This window comes from Tupaia chinensis, unplaced genomic scaffold (genome assembly GCF_000334495.1).
Source record: "Tupaia chinensis unplaced genomic scaffold, TupChi_1.0 Scaffold144991_2, whole genome shotgun sequence".
NCBI classification, from domain to species: Eukaryota; Metazoa; Chordata; class Mammalia; order Scandentia; family Tupaiidae; genus Tupaia; species Tupaia belangeri.
Genome location: NW_006204851.1, coordinates 165006 through 184500, shown reverse-complemented (window position 1 = coordinate 184500; position 19495 = coordinate 165006). Strand labels below are relative to the sequence as shown.

General features: G+C 41.3%; 1 protein-coding gene across 1 annotated transcript in view; it reads right to left on the bottom strand.

Moving 5' to 3' along the window:
* Positions 1 to 19495, bottom strand: part of TMEM164 (transmembrane protein 164) — a 238763-nt gene that overhangs the window by 97311 nt on the left and 121957 nt on the right. The window contains 1 exon segment of the mRNA XM_006167715.3: positions 14877 to 14943. Within this exon segment, the coding sequence (XP_006167777.1) occupies positions 14877 to 14943 (67 nt within the window).

Below are 19495 nucleotides of genomic sequence, written 5' to 3'. Positions count from 1 at the left end.
AGAGACGGAGTCAGAGAACAGGCATTCCCAATATGATTACTACTTCATGTAATATTCCTGGCCTCATCCAACATCAGATCATCAGTACGGGCCTGGAGTCCTCCAGACATCAACCCAGAACCTTCCCATCTGAGTGAGCCTCACAGAGCACTGTTACCATTGCCCTACCTTGTGGCCCCCTATACTAACTCTTAACATGTATGCAGAGACAAAAAGACTTCTAGAATATGCAGAAAACAATGTTAACAGTCGTTATTGCTCAGTTATTTGTTTTATTCTGGTGTGTTCTGTATTTTTTACTTTTTTCATTATTAACATATATTGCCTTTGTAAAGAAATTATACATTTGTGAAGATGAGACAAAAAAAAGTTATTTTTTTAATGCACAGAAAAATAAACACCTCTGGATTGGTGGTGACTTTTATTTTTTTAACATATTTTTCTGGATTTCACCTATTTTCAGCATGTCTTTTGTTGTCATCAGGAAAATAGCAGTATTTTAAGTGGTTGATAAAAATAATAATGTGAAAATATATCATCTATCACCCCCCGATCTTCACACCCAAGGTCCTAGGACATATGTGAGAGCATCCCTACAATTTTCCTTACCAATATAGAGGCTTAGGTTGGCTAATAGATTCATTTATTTGATCTGTGGACCGAGGCCCTGCAGGGAGCAAGAACAATGCAAAAGACACTATCCTCACCAACAGAAAGCAGTTATGATGCCATGGAAGGAACATGGAGGTGAGGAGATAGGCTGAATATGCAGAATCTTCAAAAGTTTGTGAAAAATGCATATTATGAAAAAGCTAGCATGGATTCCTAAAGTTTTTTTATATCAAAATAAACTTGAACCTTAATTGCACTTTACCATGAACTTTTCAAAGTTTACTTGTATACAGTTCAACCAAACTATGGAATACTAAGCAGCTATTAGAAAAGAATGAGTTAGGTCCTTAGCTGAAAAGATTACTGTATTAGTAATCTGTATTAGTAATGGCTGTCTAGTATTAGGTTAGTGGGAAACTATATTGGAGTAATGTTTATAGTGGGTTCTCATTTGTGTAATAAATGTAAAAACAAACAAGCCAGCAAATCTAGGAATACAAAAATCTTTATCTGCATGTATGGGCAAAAGAGAAGTGTGGAAAGATACACACACCTTTAATGCAATTTACTCCTAGGGTGATAGGATGGGAAGGTGGTTTAGCAAAATGATTAACTTTTTCTTTATATTCCTCTGATTGAGGGACCAGCAGTTAGCGTAATGGCTATGTCGCTGGACTCCCACAAAGTCAACCGCGGTTCGAGTCTCGGACCCAGTGGCTTAAACTCACGCCGGGCGCGTGTGCGTGCGTGCCCAAGATCCCGAGAGGAGAATGGAGGAGAAGGGACTGCGGCGTGGCCATCCCCTCTGGGGGGTGATTTCTCGCTTTCTATCTCTCTGTCTCTCTCTGTCTGTCTGGCGAGTGCACACGCCCTATAGCAAAAACCTCTCAAAAAAAAAAAATTCCTCTGATTGAATGGCTTTCCAATGAGCATGGATTATTTTTCTAACAACAAAAACTTCTCAAAGTAAAAATGACTCCCCCCCAAGTCACTAAGAGATATCATATAAAATTTCCCTCAAGGAGTTGATCTGACTTAATATTTGTAGTATTTTTTAATTGCCAGAGGACACATGTGCTTACTAGAGAGAGAGAGAGAGAGAGAAGAAGAAAAAGAAAGCATCCCCTAGTGGGATGTGATCATGCCACAATCCCATCTCTTCCATTTCCCCATCCTGTTGGGCCTGCACACACACACATGATCAGCAAGCCTTTCAAACCACAAGGGCCATGTGTAAATCAACTCTTTTAACTACTAGGCTACGAAGCCAGCCCTGGTTTAATGTTTGATGATTATTCTAAATAATTAAGAATGAGGAGGAAGGAAGACACCATGCTCTCTGGTATTATAAATACCCAAATCCTCACATCAGTTCTGTCACCTCCTGCGTGCTCCCATACAAGGTATTTACACTTCTTAAGCTTCAGTCTATAAAATGGAAATGCTGATATTTATCTCATAGGGTTTTGGTAAAGATCAAGAATAACTAATGGTTAATGAAGTCATGCTGTGTGCTTTACACATAGTAATTAATTTAATCCTCAGAACAGTTTTATGAGATAGGAATTATCATTCCCATTTTATAATGACAGAACTGAGGCCCGCAAAGGTTAAGTAACTTGCCCAAGTTCATGTTCTCACACTCTCTCTCCCCTTTCCTTCTCTCTTCCTCCTTCTCTACCCCATCTCGCTCTCCCTCTCCTTTTCTCCCTTTCCTTCCTTTTCCTCCACATACATTCACCATACACACACACACACACACACACACACACACACACACACACACAAATAAGAATAGCCTAGCCAGGATATGAACCTAAAGAATCTGATCCATGAGCCGATCTGCTTAACAACTACTAGGGTGAGATACTTGTGAAAGAGCTATTCTGTATGTGTAAGGAAGGCTTATTTGCAGAGGTTGAAAAGACAGGAAATACCCAAAACCAAAGCACTGTTAAGGGTTAGACACGATGGAATAAGTGGCAATGCCTATAAATACAACTGGATTCTAGGACTTTCCACCCTGCTCTTCAAATGCTCAATGCTGAGTTTACTGTTTCTTGCCTCCACATTCCTGTAACTTGAACTGCACCCTTTCTCTGCAATTTGCATGCACTTTTTAATTGTCCTTCATAGCTCAGCTCATTCTTTATTTCTCTATAAAGACTTTCTGGACTACTTAATCCAATGATCACTCCAGGAAGCTGTGTGTTAAGACCAGCAGATGGCATAATGGTTTTGTCGCTGAACTCCCACATAGTCAACTGCGGTTCAAGTCACAGACCTGGAGGCTTAAAACTCATGCCAAGTGCGTGTGCATGCATGCCCAAAATACTGGGAGGAGAATGGAGGAGAAGGAATTGCAGCATGGTCATCTTCCCTGGGGGATGATTTCTCACCTCCTGTCTCTCTCTCTCTGGCATGTGCATGTATAGCATGTATAGCAGTAAAATAATTCTTTTAAAAAAATCTTTCTTAAAAATAAATGCAAAGTTGGGACCAGCAGTTAGCGTAATCGCTATGTTGCTGGACTCCCATGTAGTTGACCACGGTTCGAGTCCCGGACCTGGTGGCTTAAAATTCACACCAGGTGCGTGTGCGTGTGTGCGTGCCCAAGATCCCGAGAGGAGAATGGAGGAGAAGGGATTGCGGCGCGGCCATCCCCCCTGGGGGTGATTTCTCACTTTTTGTCTCTCTGTCTCTCTCTATCTGTCTGGCAAGTGCACGTGTCCTATAGCAAAAACCTCTCCAAATAAATAAATAAATAAATGCAAAGTGCATAGGTTTAGCTTTAGCACTCACAAACCATGTAACTCTGAGCAAGTCTTTTAACCTCTCTGAACCTCGGTTCCCTCATATGTAAAATGAGTTTTGGAGTAATATACAAACGCACACACACACACACATACATATATATGTGTAAGAAATGGGAAATGGAAAATTGTGTTGATAACATGTATGACTAAGCTGCTATACAGTGTATTCTGGATGCAAAACTGCATCTTGTACGCTGTGATGATCTTCAGTGAATGAATGTGAAATAATTAATATAAAAAATAAAAATAATAAAAAATTTTTAAAATGCATTTCTTATAATTAAATAATATATGTCAATTACCTAGTAAACAGTATGTGCCTTATAAATACTAATATTAACTTCTTGCCATTTCTTGGAACTCAGAGCAACTGCAATTTAATAATTAAGCCTGAAATGCCTTGTGATTTTTCCTTTTTTTATGATTTCAAATTTAATAGTGCTATAATTTCTCAAGCATTTACACCTTATTTTTCTATTGATTTGTCAGAAAAGTCAAGATGTATTTTTTTCTATGTTTTTCTATGCAGAATTGTGTCATGGCTTTTCCAACAACCCAACAGCTAAAGTCCAAGTCACTTGAGGGCCAAGAATATACCCTGGCTGTTTCTACATTCCCTATAGCACAAAACACAACACTTGCCACAGAAAAGGGCTCAATAAAAATCTGTAGATTGGGTCAGTCTTTGCAGTGTAGGAGTTATGCCCTGTGCTGCATAGAGAGACAGCTCCCACATGGCTGATCACAGTTTGATTCCCAGCCCTGGTGGCTTAAATGATACACCAAGCATGAGTGTATGTATGCCCAAGATCCTGATGAGATGAAGAAATGTAAAAAGTACAATGGCATGACCATGCCTCATTAGATCTTTTATCTATATTAGTAGGTATAATGTGATGAACTTAATAGGTATGATGAAATATCTTATAGTAGTTTTATTTCCTGGTAGTTATAATGTAATATCTCATTGTAGCTTTGATTTGCTTTTCTCCAATGAGTGTGGATGCTGAGCAACCTTCCAGGGGCTCAATGGCCATTTACATGATGTTTTCTTGTTACCAATAGTTGTGATGTTCTCTGATAGAGTGTACTTTTCTACATTAACTTATTACGTAAAAAAATCTTCAAGGGGGAAACAGCAGATGGCATAATGATTACATTGCTGGACTCCCATGTAGTTGATTGTGTTTTGACTTCCAGACATGGAGGCTTGAAACTCATACCAGGCACATGTGCATGCACGCCCAAAATCCCAAGAGGAGACTGGAGAAGGGATTGTGGTGTAGCTTTCCCCTCAGAGGGTGATTTCTTGCTTTCTGCCTCTTTGACTCTGTCTCTCTGGTGATTGCACATGCCCTATAGCAAAAATCTCTCCAAATAAATAAATAAATAAATGCAAAGTGCATAGGTTTAGCTTTAGCACTCACAAACCATGTAACTCTGAGCAAGTCTTTTAACCTCTCTGAACCTCGGTTCCCTCATATGTAAAATGAGTTTTGGAGTAATATACAAACGCACACACACACACACATACATATATATGTGTAAGAAATGGGAAATGGAAAATTGTGTTGATAACATGTATGACTAAGCTGCTATACAGTGTATTCTGGATGCAAAACTGCATCTTGTACGCTGTGATGATCTTCAGTGAATGAATGTGAAATAATTAATATAAAAAATAAAAATAATAAAAAATTTTTAAAATGCATTTCTTATAATTAAATAATATATGTCAATTACCTGGCAAACAGTATGTGCCTTATAAATACTAATATTAACTTCTTGCCATTTCTTGGAACTCAGAGCAACTGCAATTTAATAATTAAGCCTGAAATGCCTTGTGATTTTTCCTTTTTTTATGATTTCAAATTTAATAGTGCTATAATTTCTCAAGCATTTACACCTTATTTTTCTATTGATTTGTCAGAAAAGTCAAGATGTATTTTTTTCTATGTTTTTCTATGCAGAATTGTGTCATGGCTTTTCCAACAACCCAACAGCTAAAGTCCAAGTCACTTGAGGGCCAAGAATATACCCTGGCTGTTTCTACATTCCCTATAGCACAAAACACAACACTTGCCACAGAAAAGGGCTCAATAAAAATCTGTAGATTGGGTCAGTCTTTGCAGTGTAGGAGTTATGCCCTGTGCTGCATAGAGAGACAGCTCCCACATGGCTGATCACAGTTTGATTCCCAGCCCTGGTGGCTTAAATGATACACCAAGCATGAGTGTATGTATGCCCAAGATCCTGATGAGATGAAGAAATGTAAAAAGTACAATGGCATGACCATGCCTCATTAGGGGTTGCTTTCACTCTCAATCTCTCTCTCTCTCTCATGCCCTCAGGCAATTAAAAGAAAAATCTGGGACAAGCAGATGGCATAGTAGTTAGGTTATTGGACTCCTACATAGTTGACTGTGGTTCGAGTTCCAGACCTAGTGACTTAAACTCATGCCAGGAGTGTGTGCGTGCATGCTCAAGATCCTGAGAGGAGAATGGAAGAGAAGGGATTATGGTGTGGCTATCCTCCCAGGAGGGGATTTCATGCTTTCTGTCTTTCTGTCTCTCCAGCGAGTGCACACACCTTATAGCAAAAGCCTCTCTCCCAAAACAAAATAAAATCTGTGGATTGACTGGTATGATCAGTATGATCCCAGCTGGATTCATGGAGGATATAAGACCCTCAAAGCTTAATATTACAATAATCGCAGTAAGTAAACATTTTTTGAATTATTTTATTTTATTTAACTTTATTTATTTTAATTTGACAGGAGGTGTGGGGAGAAAGAGAGGTAAAGTGAGAAAGCAAGCTGCCAGGTCTGGGACTCAAACTGCAGTTGGCCATGTGGGAGTACAGGATCTTAACCACCATGCCACTTGCCAGTCCCGTAAGTAAACATATTCTAAGATAGTCCCTAAAATTTGGTTTAGATCAGGAACCCCAAACTCTTCTCAACATCTCCACATCCTCAGACACTTTGCATTCATCTAATCGAACACACTGGCCTTTGTAGAGGGTTGAGGCACAATTTTGCCTCAATCAGTTCTTCAGTAAGTTAAGATCTCTTTTGAAATCAAGCTTTTTATATTTTAAGTACCCTCAAGGAAGCACAGCAATATTCTGTCCCCAGTTCAGGTCCAAAATCCAAACTATAACTTTTTTAAGTAGCTCAATTTGCCAGTCACAGAAATAACTTTTCTAGGTCAATTAGCACATTTCAACGTGCCAATTAGCAAAGAGTGAGATTCTCAAGCCTACTTGCCTTGGTGACAACAAAGTCTTCCTAGCAGTACACATGGGTATAAGGTGTGCTGGCAGCAAAGTTGTATCCTGAGAACACTGAGAAAATATTCATAAATAGTGGGTCGATGCCCCAGTAATGATAAAATCATTACTAACCTTTGCTACTCAGTCAGAGAGTTGGGAACATTCAAAGAACCATCCAACAGAGAAAAAGAACTGGGTAAAAGGGGAGGGGTGGTAATGGGTGTGAAAGAAGTAAATAATGTAATACATCAACATAGATACATAATAATAGGCAATTTCAATAATGAGATAATAATATACTCAAGGCGTTGGGTCCTGAAGAAGAAAGGAGACTGATGAAAAGGGTCATTATCACTCTTCTCTTATAATTCTAGTACAAAACAGATGGTTGCAAACACAGAGACAGGCAGGATAGCATCTGTGGGAAGCAGGTTTATTCAATGTGGTAAGCTTCTTTTATGTGTCCAGTCTCCCTTACCCACAACACTCTACCTTTAGAAGAAATTCTCATATGGGTTATAGGGAAAAAGACAGAGGACTGAGGATGCATTATGGGCTTGGTCCTTCATTCCAGGGCCAGATCATCTCTGCAAGGCAGGAACTGTAACTGAAAATCTGATATGTAACCAGGTTCTACAGACACTCTACTTAGCTCCTACCTCTTGGCTTGCACTTTCTATAAAAAAGGTGGTTTAGCCTGGATTGAATGATGTTCTTTGCAAAGTCACAGACATAGATAAGGGACTCCACATCATAAAAGGGCCAGTGGCTATAACAAGGAACTTACAAACTACACAGCACATCCGTTCTCCAGGCTACAAACTATTGACAGCCTGAGCAGGGGTATCTTAACATGGGGTCAATGGATGAGCTTGCAAAAAGGGGAGGTGGCAGTTGGTGATCCTCCTGAAATTTATGCAAAAGTATGTATCTGTGCATTTATCTGTGAGGAGGCTCTATAGTCCTCCACTACTATACAAAGAAGCCTATGACACAGCTCTTTTGGATGGTAGGACACAAAGAAGCCTCTCCAGCATTCTGCCTCACCACCATCTAAATCACTATGAATTTCAGTCATGGAATAGGAAGAGTTCTGAAGTCTGAGAATGAAGATGTGGGCTATAGAGGCATGCAACTTGGCTTCTTAAGTAAGTCATTTATCCCCCTAAATTCCCCCTCTAGAAGATAAGGTTAAATCAGATAAGCTTTGAGCTCCCTGCCAATCTAACAAATAGTTCCATGATGCATCTGCCCTCCTGCTAAGAAAAGAAAAGGGCATATCATCGGAAATCACTCTTACAATAATACTTTCATCTTTAGCCAGAAAGAGACCTTCTGCAGAATCCTTACTATAAAGAGTATTTACTTGTAATATGGGCCATTAGAATACACAGTCCTCCTTCTAGGGTGTCAGCTTTGAAGATGGAGAACCAACAGGAACTGACACCTGGGCATTCTCCAACTGGTGCAAATCCTGGTGTCAATGAATCAGAGCAGAGCCAAGCCCATGGAAATTCATTGATGACCCTAAATCCTTTAGCTGACTGGAGGAACTATCTCCAACTCCCTCTCACTCTATCTTGATGTACATGAGTGTATGTATGTCAGTGGTACTGGCACACACACCAAATAGTTCATTTTATTTTTCTTGCTTCCTCATTACTGCTAATGAGAAAAATAAAAGGGAATTAAGAAGATAAAAGACCAAGAAAGAAGGGAAAAAAAGAAGTCAAATTTTGGCTTCCTGACTAATTGGATCATCAGGTTTAAGAAAGAATCACCAATCTTTCTGGGTCTCATTTTAAGTAGATCAAAGCTAGGGAACCAGCAGTTAGCGTAATGGCTATGTTGCTGGACTCCCACGTAGTCGACTGTGGTTCGTGTCCCAGACCCAGTGGCTTAGAACTCACGCCGGGCGTGTGTGCGTGCGTGCCCAAGATCCCAAGAGGAGAATGGAGGAGAAGGGATTGCGGCATGACCATCCCCCCTAGGGGGTGATTTCTCGCTTTCTGTCTCTATGTCTCTCTCTGCCTGGCGAGCACACGCGCCCTATAGCAAAAACCTCTCAAAAAAAAAAAAGCTGAATAAGGAGTTGCATAGCAAAAAAAGCCCTAAAGACCAAAGCAGCCCCAACAGGGACCCCAGCCATCTGATGAACCAGACCCATACAAGTGTTTAGCTTAAGAAATGTATCACTGAATATTACAGGTGGCCTTCAGTAATAATCTCGATTTTATATTATCCAAATTTAAATGAAAATCTTAAGTTTATAAAAAAAATACCTTATTTTTCCTGGATAATGTAAACTATGAATTTACAAAGATTGGTCATTACAGCATACTTTAAAAAAAAAAAAGAAACCAGATTCAAACCAATTACTATGGCACATGCAAATGGAGACATCCCAAGCTTTTCTCAACTTAATTTTAGAAAAGAGCACACAGATTAACCCGACTGATCAGACTCACAAGTTAAGAGATATCCCATCAAAGAAGCTTCAGTGTCAGAGGAAGTCACTTGTCAGAGGAAATTGGTAACCTTGGCATTTATTTGGAAAATAACAGCTGTTAATGTAACAGAAATAATAGTACATCTTCCATGAGGGTAGGAAAGAGGGTGAGAGGGAGAAAAGGAAGAAAAGAAAGACGGGAAGGAGGAAAGAGGAGAGAAAAGGAAAGCAGGGGGTGTGGGGGACAATATGTTCTGTATAGGGTAGTATAGATGCTATGGGCTGAATTTTGTCTCTCCAAAATTCCTATGTTGAAGCCCTAACCCCTAGTACCTCAGAATGTGACTGTATTTGAAGACAGGGCCTTCAAATTGGTAATTAAGTTAAAAGGAAGCCATTAGAGTGGGCTCTGATTCAATCTGATGGATGTCCTTATAAGAGGAGGAAATTTGGCCAAAGAGACCTAGGGATGGAGGGATCTGTCCAGAAGTGATCATGAAAAGAAGCAACCAGAGAGGGCAGCCATCTTCAAGCCAAAGAAAGAGATCTCCAGGGAATCTAGCCTTGTTGACACCTTGATCTTGGGCATAATAACAGTATCTCACCTCACAAGTTTATTGTAAGGAGTAAACAAATGAATCCATGTATAGCATTTAGAACAGTACTGGCATACAGTAAGCACTTGAGAAGTGGTGGGTGATATTGCTGCTACTGTTATCGATGAAGGGGCTAAGGCACCGTCAGCAGGCCTAGTGAGATATAAACCTTGGGTTTGATGATCTTAATTAGTGAAAACTGCACTGCCAGCTTTCTACCTGACCTCAACTATGTGACTGGGCACTTTGAGGCCTTTATTTGCAGGATCGTACAATGGGAATCATAACTTCTGTTTGTGCTCAATGACTGCAAGGAAAAGGCAATTTGGTTCCTACTGAGGAACAGAGCTGAAGGTGACCTGTCCAGAGAAACCATATGCACCTCAACTGATGGCCCAGACTGGCCAGAATTGGAGACTGGAAGCACTCAAACTCAAAATCACAACTCTGCTAGCCCAAAAGCAATTTTCTGATGTGCTTCCTCTTCCTGAAATCTGATACAGCTCCTGAAATGAAAAAAGCAACTCTATTTTTTTTTTTCTTCGAGAGAGATTTTTGCTATAGGGCACATGGGCTTGCCAGAGACACAGGGAGACAGAAAGCAAGAAATCACTCGCCAGGAGAGATGGCCACACCACCATCCCTTCTCCATCCCCCTCTCGTGATTCTGGACAAACACGCACACATGCCTGGCATGAGTTTGAAGCCTCTGGTTTTGGGACTCTTACTATGTCGGCCATATGCGAGTACAACACCTTAACAACTATGCCACCTGGTGGCCCTGAAAGCAGCTCTTTATCTGCCTGACCTCTCAATTTCCTGAGAAAATAAGAACAAAGTGAGCAGAGACATGATAAAACAGCACTGGATCCACTTCGTAACTTGTGCTCCAACACAGTTGCATATCCAGTAAGAAATAATGCTGTGATGGGCAAAATTAGTTTTTTTTTTCCAGTTTATTTTATTTTTTTTAATATTTGGTTTATTTCTACTATTCACTGGTACTTATCCCCTCTAGCTTTGAGACTAATGCAAGAGTTCTGATTCTACAGTTCACCAAGCCAGTGAAGTCAGGCAAGGCACACATGGGAGAAATGGAGAAGGCAAAGCAATGTTACCTCTGTCAGCAGTCTGTGCCTGTGGATGCCATCTCATGGAGAATGCTGAACTGAATGTACTCTGCTACCAAATAAGACAGAACGGCATCACCTGCTCCCCCCCTGCCCCCCGGCCCCCAACCTGAATGTTCTCCTCGTCAGGAGTTCCAATGTTCTATCTATAAGGTATTTTGTTTTTCTTGGAAGAAAGTGTCTGGGCCAAAGAAGTTACCTGGGGCCACCAGTTAAAATGTAGATTCTGATGCAGTAGGTCTGAGGTGGGACATGAAATTCTGCATTTTTAATAAGCACCACCCATGCAATGCTAGGCCTCATTACACATTTGGAGTAGTTTTAATTTTTATATGCCTAGGACACTGATAGTCCAAAAGTGGTCTGAGGACCTCTGCATTGACATCTCATGGGGACTGGTTACACATGTTCATTCCTAGCCATCACCCCAGATTCTCACAATCAGACCTTCTGTGGATAGGGCCTAGCAAGTCTAATTTTTTTTGTGTGTATTTTTGTTTGTTTGTGGTTTGCTATAGGACACAATGCATTCACTGGAGAGAGACAGAGAAAGAGAAGAGGGAAAGTGAGAAATCACCTCCCCAGGGGAAATGACCATGCCGCGGTCTCTTCTCTTCCTTTCTCCTATCAAGATACTGGGCATGGGACCAGCAGTTAGAGTAATGGCTATGTTGCTGGACTCCCAGCAGTCGACCACGGTTCGCATCCCGGACCTGGTGGCTTACAACTCACACCGTGTGTGTGTGTGTGTGTGCCCAAGATCCCGAGGGGAGAATGGAGGAGAAGGGACTGGAGCATGGCCATCCCCCCTGAGGGTGATTTCTCACTTTCTGTCTCTCTCTCTGTCTGTCTGCTTTTGTCTTCTCTGGGAGAACCCCCACCCTAAAGAAAAAAAAAAAAAAAAAAAAAAAAAAACAAGACACTGGGCATGTGCATACATGCACCTGGTATGTTTTCAAAGCCACTGGGTCTTAGACTTGAACTGTACAGTCAACTATGTTGGATCTAGCTACTCTAAACTCCATAACTCCATGCCACTGGCTGGCACCTGCAAGTCTCATTTTTTAACAAACTCCTTGGGTGATGACTATGAACATTATGTTTCAGGGTCATTGCATGAAATCAGTGGTTCTCACCTCCCACTCCACTTTAGAATCACCCTGGGTACTTGTCAAAACCTGATGTCTAGCCTGCATCACAGATCAGAAATTCAGATTCTCTAGGGTGCGGGAATGCAATTGCTTTTTTGCAAGTTTGCTTGTTTTCAATTTATGTCTTACTTGCCAGAGACAGAGAGAGAAAGAGAGGGTGAATGCACCCGTCAATGGGGCATGGTCATATGTAATTCCTTCTTCTTCATTTCTTCATTACATCGGGATTGGGGATACACACACAGACACACAAACACACACATACACACACACCTGGCACGTTTTTCAGGCTCCCTTTTCCACTAGGCTATGGGGTTGACTTTTAATTTTATTTTTTTAAATCGATAAATAGTTGTACATATTTAAGAGGTACAAAGTGATGATTTTTTCTTAAGTCTATGTACAATTTCTTTCAATGAGAATGAGAGATGGTGGGGAGTGGGAGAGTGGGCGAGACACAGAGAAAGATAAGCAAATGCAACAGAGTCTTACTCTATCCCCTCCCACCCAGCCTTCCCAGCTGGCTAGGATCATAGATGTGTGCACAACCATGTGCAGATGGATGAAGAAACCGAACTTGCAGTCCTTCCCATGGATCCAGTATCACATGAACAACGTGCTGCCATTGTACCACCAAGCTGTCCCCAGTGTGATGTTTTGATATGTGTTTATATCATGGAATGATTAAATCACACTAATTAGGAGAGCCTGGAGCACAGTGAGGGTGCAGACTCGCTGCTTTAGGTGAGAATGCTTTCCTTTTTTTTTTCTATAGGGTGCGTGCTCTCGCCAGAGAGACAGAGAGAGACAGAGAGACAGAAAATGAGAAATCCCCCCCCAGGGGGGATGGTCACACCACAATCCCTTCTCCTCCATTCTCCTCTTGGGATCTTGGGCACACATGCACACATGCCCAGTGTGAGTTCAAGCCACCGGGTCCAAGACTCGAACCATGGTGGACTACATGGAAGTTCAGCGACATAGCCATTACACTAACTGCTGGTCCCAAATGCTTTCTCTTTTAATTTCTACAGATGTATAATATGCATTCAAGTATAACCACCATATGAACATGCACGAATATTTTGGGAGAGGGAATAACTAAATATATCTTCAGAGGAAGCAAAGCGTAGCTGTGGTTTTAGGATCAAGAGGCTTAGGCTCCCAGTCCTAACTGTCATTGAGAATGTGTATGACTCCCTGAATATCAGTTTTCTCCTCTATAAAACTAGGAGCCTTTATACTTGCCCTATCTACCTTACAAAACCATCCTGTGAAAAGACCTTATAAACTCTGAAATTCCATCCAAAAAGAAGGATTATTATTTTGATATTTAAAGTATTCAATATGATCTTAATGTACAAGGAAAATTTAAGTCATGAAAATAGAAAGGAGTAGCAACAATTTTACAGGTGACATCTTTCTCTGAGCTTTCTAATGTGGCCTGCTAATCCCTCTCCCCCCCCACATGTGGAGTCTAAGGATAGAGTCCTGTGACCTCAGCCTGGGAGCTCCTGCTTCCTTCAAAGTTGGTTGTTTCAACTGCCTGGCCCCCTACCACAGTGGGATTCTCCGTGCTAGCCACTGAGGCTTTGTTTGGCCCATACTGCACTGTGGGATTAGATGAAAGGATAAAGAATCTAATTCTTACCCAAGAGGGCCTTTGATGAAGTGGACAGGCATTGAGGCTCTCCAGAAGATTATTCTAAGTCAATGGGACTGAATCTACAAAAGAGCCCCTTAGAACACCTGGAAACGTCTAATGAGTGGGGCCTGAACCCTTCTATCTTTCCACCAAACCTCTCCAAGAGTTTCTGTAGGTTTTTTTGATCTATCCTCATTCTGGTCTAAACCCTTACTGCAGCCCCAGAGTTCTACAAAGTATTCCCAGCTCCATCAAACTCCACTGCATGCTAACAGGACAGTATCAGCCTTCAACATTAACTATACAGAAACACACACACAAACACACACATATCATATATATGCATACATTGAGTCGTCGGAAAAGTCATGATGCATTTTTGCATAGAAAAGTATGCAGGGCTTTTCTGATAACCTAATATGAGGGGGATCTTCAAAACTTTCATAGAAAATGTATATCATGAAAAAATTATGAGGATGGCTCTATTGTCTAGTGATTAAAGATATCCCACATGGCTTACAATAAAGTTAGAGTCCCGGATCTGGCAGCTTAGAATGTGTGTCTGTGTGACCCAAATCCCAACAAAGTGGGAAAATAGAGAAGAGATTGTTGGTATGACCATGCCCCATGGGGGAAGGGGTGCTTTTCCCCTTTTCCTCTCTCTCTTTGTGCCCATGGATATGCCCTCTAGCAATTTTTTTTTGAGAGGTTTTCGCTATAGGGTGTGTGCGCTCGCCAGACGGACAGAGAGAGACATTGAGACAGAAAGTGAGAAATCACCCCCCAGGGGGGATGGGCACACCGCAATCCCTTCTCCTCAATTCTCCTCTCGGGATCTTGGGCACACATGCACACGCGCCTGGCATGAGTTTTAAGCCACCGGGTCCGGTACGTGATCTGCTGTCTACTACATGGGAGTCCAGCGACATATCAATTACGCTAACTGCTGGTCTCCTGCAATTTTTTAAAAAAGAAAGATAAAGAAACAACTATGCAAGGATTTCTAATTTTTTATGCCAGAATGGACACATACTTTAATTCTATTTTCCATGAACTTTGTGAAGTCGCCGTATATGTATGTGTTTGTGTGTTTTAAATGATCTAGCCATAATATGGACTAAGGAGGACAAGCACTAGATGATGACACAGTGGGCAAATACTGTTTTCTATGGTACTGGTACATTCCTAGAAGCATCTACTTACCAGCCGAGTATTTACCACAGGAAACAGCAATGCCAGAAGAGCTCCATTCAACATGTGCATCTGTAGCCTAGAGGGGAATAAAGATGAAATCCAGGTTACAGTCAGACTCAGATGCAAAGGTAGAAAATAAATGGGTCAGACAAAACCAAGCCATATGGGAGAGAAGTATTCATACAAGTTGCATCCTGAGGAAAACAGCACTAGAGTTTGCACAAAGGCAAAATAAATTAGAAGTAGCATATTTTGTATTAGCTGAAATGTTCTGAAGAGCACCCTGCTGGCTCAGAATTCCCCTGAACACTTCCTGAACATGCTTTGGTTCCAACACTTCATTATATAATGAGCTCTGTGCTCCCTAAACATTCTGCAAGCCCCCATCAACAGCTTTGACTGCTGCAGCTTGGTCGGCAGCATTAGAAAGGGGAACTGTGGTAGTTAAGTGCCCTCTTATTACAGAAGAAACCTATTTATTATAGGATGGCTGCTTACTTACACAGCCTTGTCCAACCCTATTCCCCAAACAGAGACCTGGACAAAAAAAATGCTGGTACAACCCAGGTAGCAGACTGCAGTGTTTTGCAAACTGTTTTCCCACTTTCTTTTTTTCTTTTTTTTTTGGAGAGGTTTACTGCTATAGGGCGCATGCGCTCGCCAGACAGACAGAGAGAGACATAGAGACAGAAAGCGAGAAATCACCCCCCAGGGGGGATGGCCACGCCACAATCCCTTCTCCTCCATTCTCCTCTCGGGATCTTGGGCACGCACACACATGCGCCTGGCGTGAGTTTTAAGCCACCGGGTCCAGGACGCGAACCACGGTCGACTACGTGGGAGTCCAGTGACATAGCCATTACACTAACTGCTGGTTCCTCCACTTTCTTAGAAATGTCTTCAGGAGCTACTGTGGGAGGTGGGGAGAAAAAAGTGGTAATCTGCCAGGCTTTGTTTGATTTCTATTTTACATATTGGGCTCTGTGACTTAAAAGAAGAAACAAAAAAAGAAAAATAAGATGAAGAAAACCCTGGTCTCGAGCATCGGGTATTGGTACTATTTCCCAATTCCAAAACCATTCATAAGTCAGGAGCAATGACTTCAGCAACACACACCTGCTTGTGATGGCTATGGGGAGTGGGAGACTGAAGCAGCTTCCTTCACCATGTGACACAAAGAGCGACAATCTGTTCCTCTTGAAGAAAAAAACTATTTCATGCATCGTGGACAGTCACCATTTAGTCAACATGCCTCTTAGACCTCAAGACACTAACTGGGTTTCTGTCTGTCTTTCTCTCTCACACACACAGATACACAGAGCAGTCATGGATACCACGCTACTTCCTATGCCCTGACTGTGAAAGCAGTTGACATGATGAAGACTCCCTAGGACTTTAGCCATCTCTCAGAGCTATCCTGGAGCTCACAGGTGCATCTGGTGTAAGATTAAGCAACTTGACAAACAGACCCCAGGGAATGTCATGGAAGAACCCAGATTGCTTTTCATTTCCTCCCATCTGTTGTTTCCTACTGTTCTTGTCACCAAAGCCTCAACGATGATGATGATGGGCACTTAATATATTCCAGGCAAGTATATAATTAACTGTTTTACATGAACACTCTTGCTTAATTTATACAGCAATCTTCTGAGGTAGGCACAAGGATTTTACCCATTTTGTTGATGAAGAAACAGGTTCAGAAGTCAGTGCCACATATAAGATAATAGAGCCAGTGAAGCCAGTCAGTGGTACAACAGTAACACATGATGCTCTGTAAGGTTGATCCATAAGGGAAGGTTCAAGGTTCACATCCAGAGACCTCCCTGAGTACTCTGGGCACATATGTGCCCATGCCAGGGTTAGCTAAGGCTGGGCATATATCACAGCCTCAAGACCCTGTTAGGAATGCGAGTGTGCTTGCGCTCTCTCTCTCTCTCTCTTTCTCTCTCTCTCTCACAACCACTCTGTCTCTCACTGATGGAAGAAAGAAATGCATACAATTAAAAAATAATGGGTCAGCCCCTTAGCCTAGTGGTTAAAGGGAGCCAGATCCCACATGGCAGACAACAGTTAGAGCCTCAGCCCTGGCGGCATGATAATGGCCCATGGTGGGGGAATGTTTTCTCCCTCTCCCTCTCCCTCTCTATCTGTCTCTGGCAAGTGCACACACCCTGTGGCAATTAAAAGAAAAAGAAGGCTGGTCCATAGGGCAGTGGTTAAGGGAGCCGGATCCTACGTTGTCTACCATGGATCAAATCGCAATTCCTGTGGCTTCAAAAACACATCCAGAGCATATGTGAGTGCCCCAAATCCCAACATGATGGAGGAGTGCAGGAAAAAGGATTTGAGCATGACCACACCCCATTAAGAAGTTTTCTTTATCTTTCCTTCTCTTTCTGTATCTTTGTCTCCCTCTGGCAATAAAAATGATGATTAAAAAAAGAGAGAGAGTAGAGTCAGAAGTCAAACTCAGGTTTATCTGAATCTAGACTCCAAACTCATATCTCTTTTGCAGCTTTATATCAGATTTTCTTTCCCTTCCTCTCTCCCAAATATGACCTCAGATGAAGAGTCAGGGGTGCTCCTTTTTTCTTCCTTTGGCTTTGAAGGGTCTCTCTGTCTCCTCCTTCATTTTCTGCCATAGGCTTAATGTGTGTACAGGAGATGACTAAAGGGGAGAAGGCACTTTGGCTATGTGGAGCCATCACAGACCTACAGGTTCATAGGGCTTGCCTTGGTCTTTAACAGTGAAAGCATGCCAATGCAATGTCACTCCTGCCTCACAGAGCCGGCCAGGTTACCATGCAATTTCAGCAGAATCATTCAAGACAGTATCCTGTGCTCTGAGAAACTGAGGGGGGAAAATTGTGACTGAAGCCTCAGTGCCTAGAGCAGCCATTCAAGGCCTGGGGTGAAGAATCTGGCCTAACACCACCCCAAGCCCTCCTATGTAATAGCCACAGCATAAAGATTCACTCTGGAAGAGGAAAACTCAAACTGACAGTCTAAGTAAAGCTGGATTCCAGTACCAGGCTTTGCCAATGACCTCAAAGGAATGCTGGCATTCGCACAAGGCCAATTAGACATTTGGACACCAAAACTTAAGTTTTCAGGATGAAAGTGATTCCAAGGGCTCATTAAAGGCCAGAAATAAAGATGATAAAATTAACATCAAGATTCAAAACAACTACTAAGTTTCTAGATAAAGACTAAAATTCTTCTGGGTTCTCAAAATTCAGTCATACAAGCTACACAAGTACCAAAGAGTAAATTATCTTATATATATATATATCGGTCTTGAATATTAATAATTACAAAAGTGTCTAACATGTATTGAGCATTTGTGGGTGCAAATCACTGGATGAAGAATTCAAGTTCAACATCTCATTCTATCTTCAGTTTTTACTATCTTCATCATCCTCTTTTTCATTTCATAGCTAAGAAAAAAGCTCCAAGTGATTAAGCGACTTGCCCAAGATCACACAAATAATAAGTGGCAGAGTCAGAAGTCACACCCAGGTCTCGCCAAGTTGTAAGCCTGTGTTTTTGCCACTGTACTCTGCTTCAAAGCTATGGAATAAATATCACACATATTCCGAGTACATGCACACTAGTGCATCAGACTGCAGGCCAGGTAGGAAAAGGTTCTGGGATTCCCATGGAGTAGGGAAGGTCATGCCTAAGAGTGAACCCCTTGCGTGTTTTATGACAAAACTGCCCTGATTGCATAGCTCCACTGCCCACTTCAGACCCAGAGCATAGCCCAAGAGGTAAGTAACAGAATCAAAGGCAAAGGCTGTTGTCTTTACCTTATACTTGCCTCCAGCCTCCCATTCAGATTTTACCTGGGCATAGGACATGGAAACAGGATCACTAAAAAATTCTGTGAGAGTTCCCTTGTCTATACAATAGAGACTATAATATTGGGTCTTCAGAAAAGTCATGATATACTTTTCTATGTAAAAATGCATCATGACTTTTCTGACAACCTAATATTACCCAAAACATAGGAATGTTATGAAGAATAAATACTTATAATAGGCTCAGAAAAAAATACATGGTTTTTATTAGGTCATTGGAAAAGTCATGATGCATTTTTACATAGAAAAGTATATCATGACTTTTCTGGTGACCCAATGGTAAGATTCATAAAAGTGTTTTTTGTTTGTTTGTTTTTATTGGGGAAGAACTCACCTGAAGCCTTAACATGAATAGGTGGGCAGAAGGAAGGAAAGAAGGAAGAAATAAAAAAGAAATCATGTGAGAGAGCCCAACTGTTTAACAAATTTAAAGTATGAAAAAGAGGTCCAGAGATAATGAAAGGACAGATTGAAAACTAAAACCAAACAGCAGAGATGAGAGACAGACTTCTGTTGAGTTAGTCATTCTTATAAACCATCTACTTGCCTGCTCAAAGTCTGGGCCATTGTATTGTGTGTGTGTGTGTGTGTGTATATGCATATATATATGCATACTTCTTTTTTCTATATATTGTGATATTTTTAACACCTTAAAACATCTTTACGATTGAATTATGTATAGAGGCATAATAGTTATATTTTGAACAATGCCCCAAAATTGTTTAATTAAAATAAAGTATTTTTGTTTAAAATAGAAAAAAAAAAATC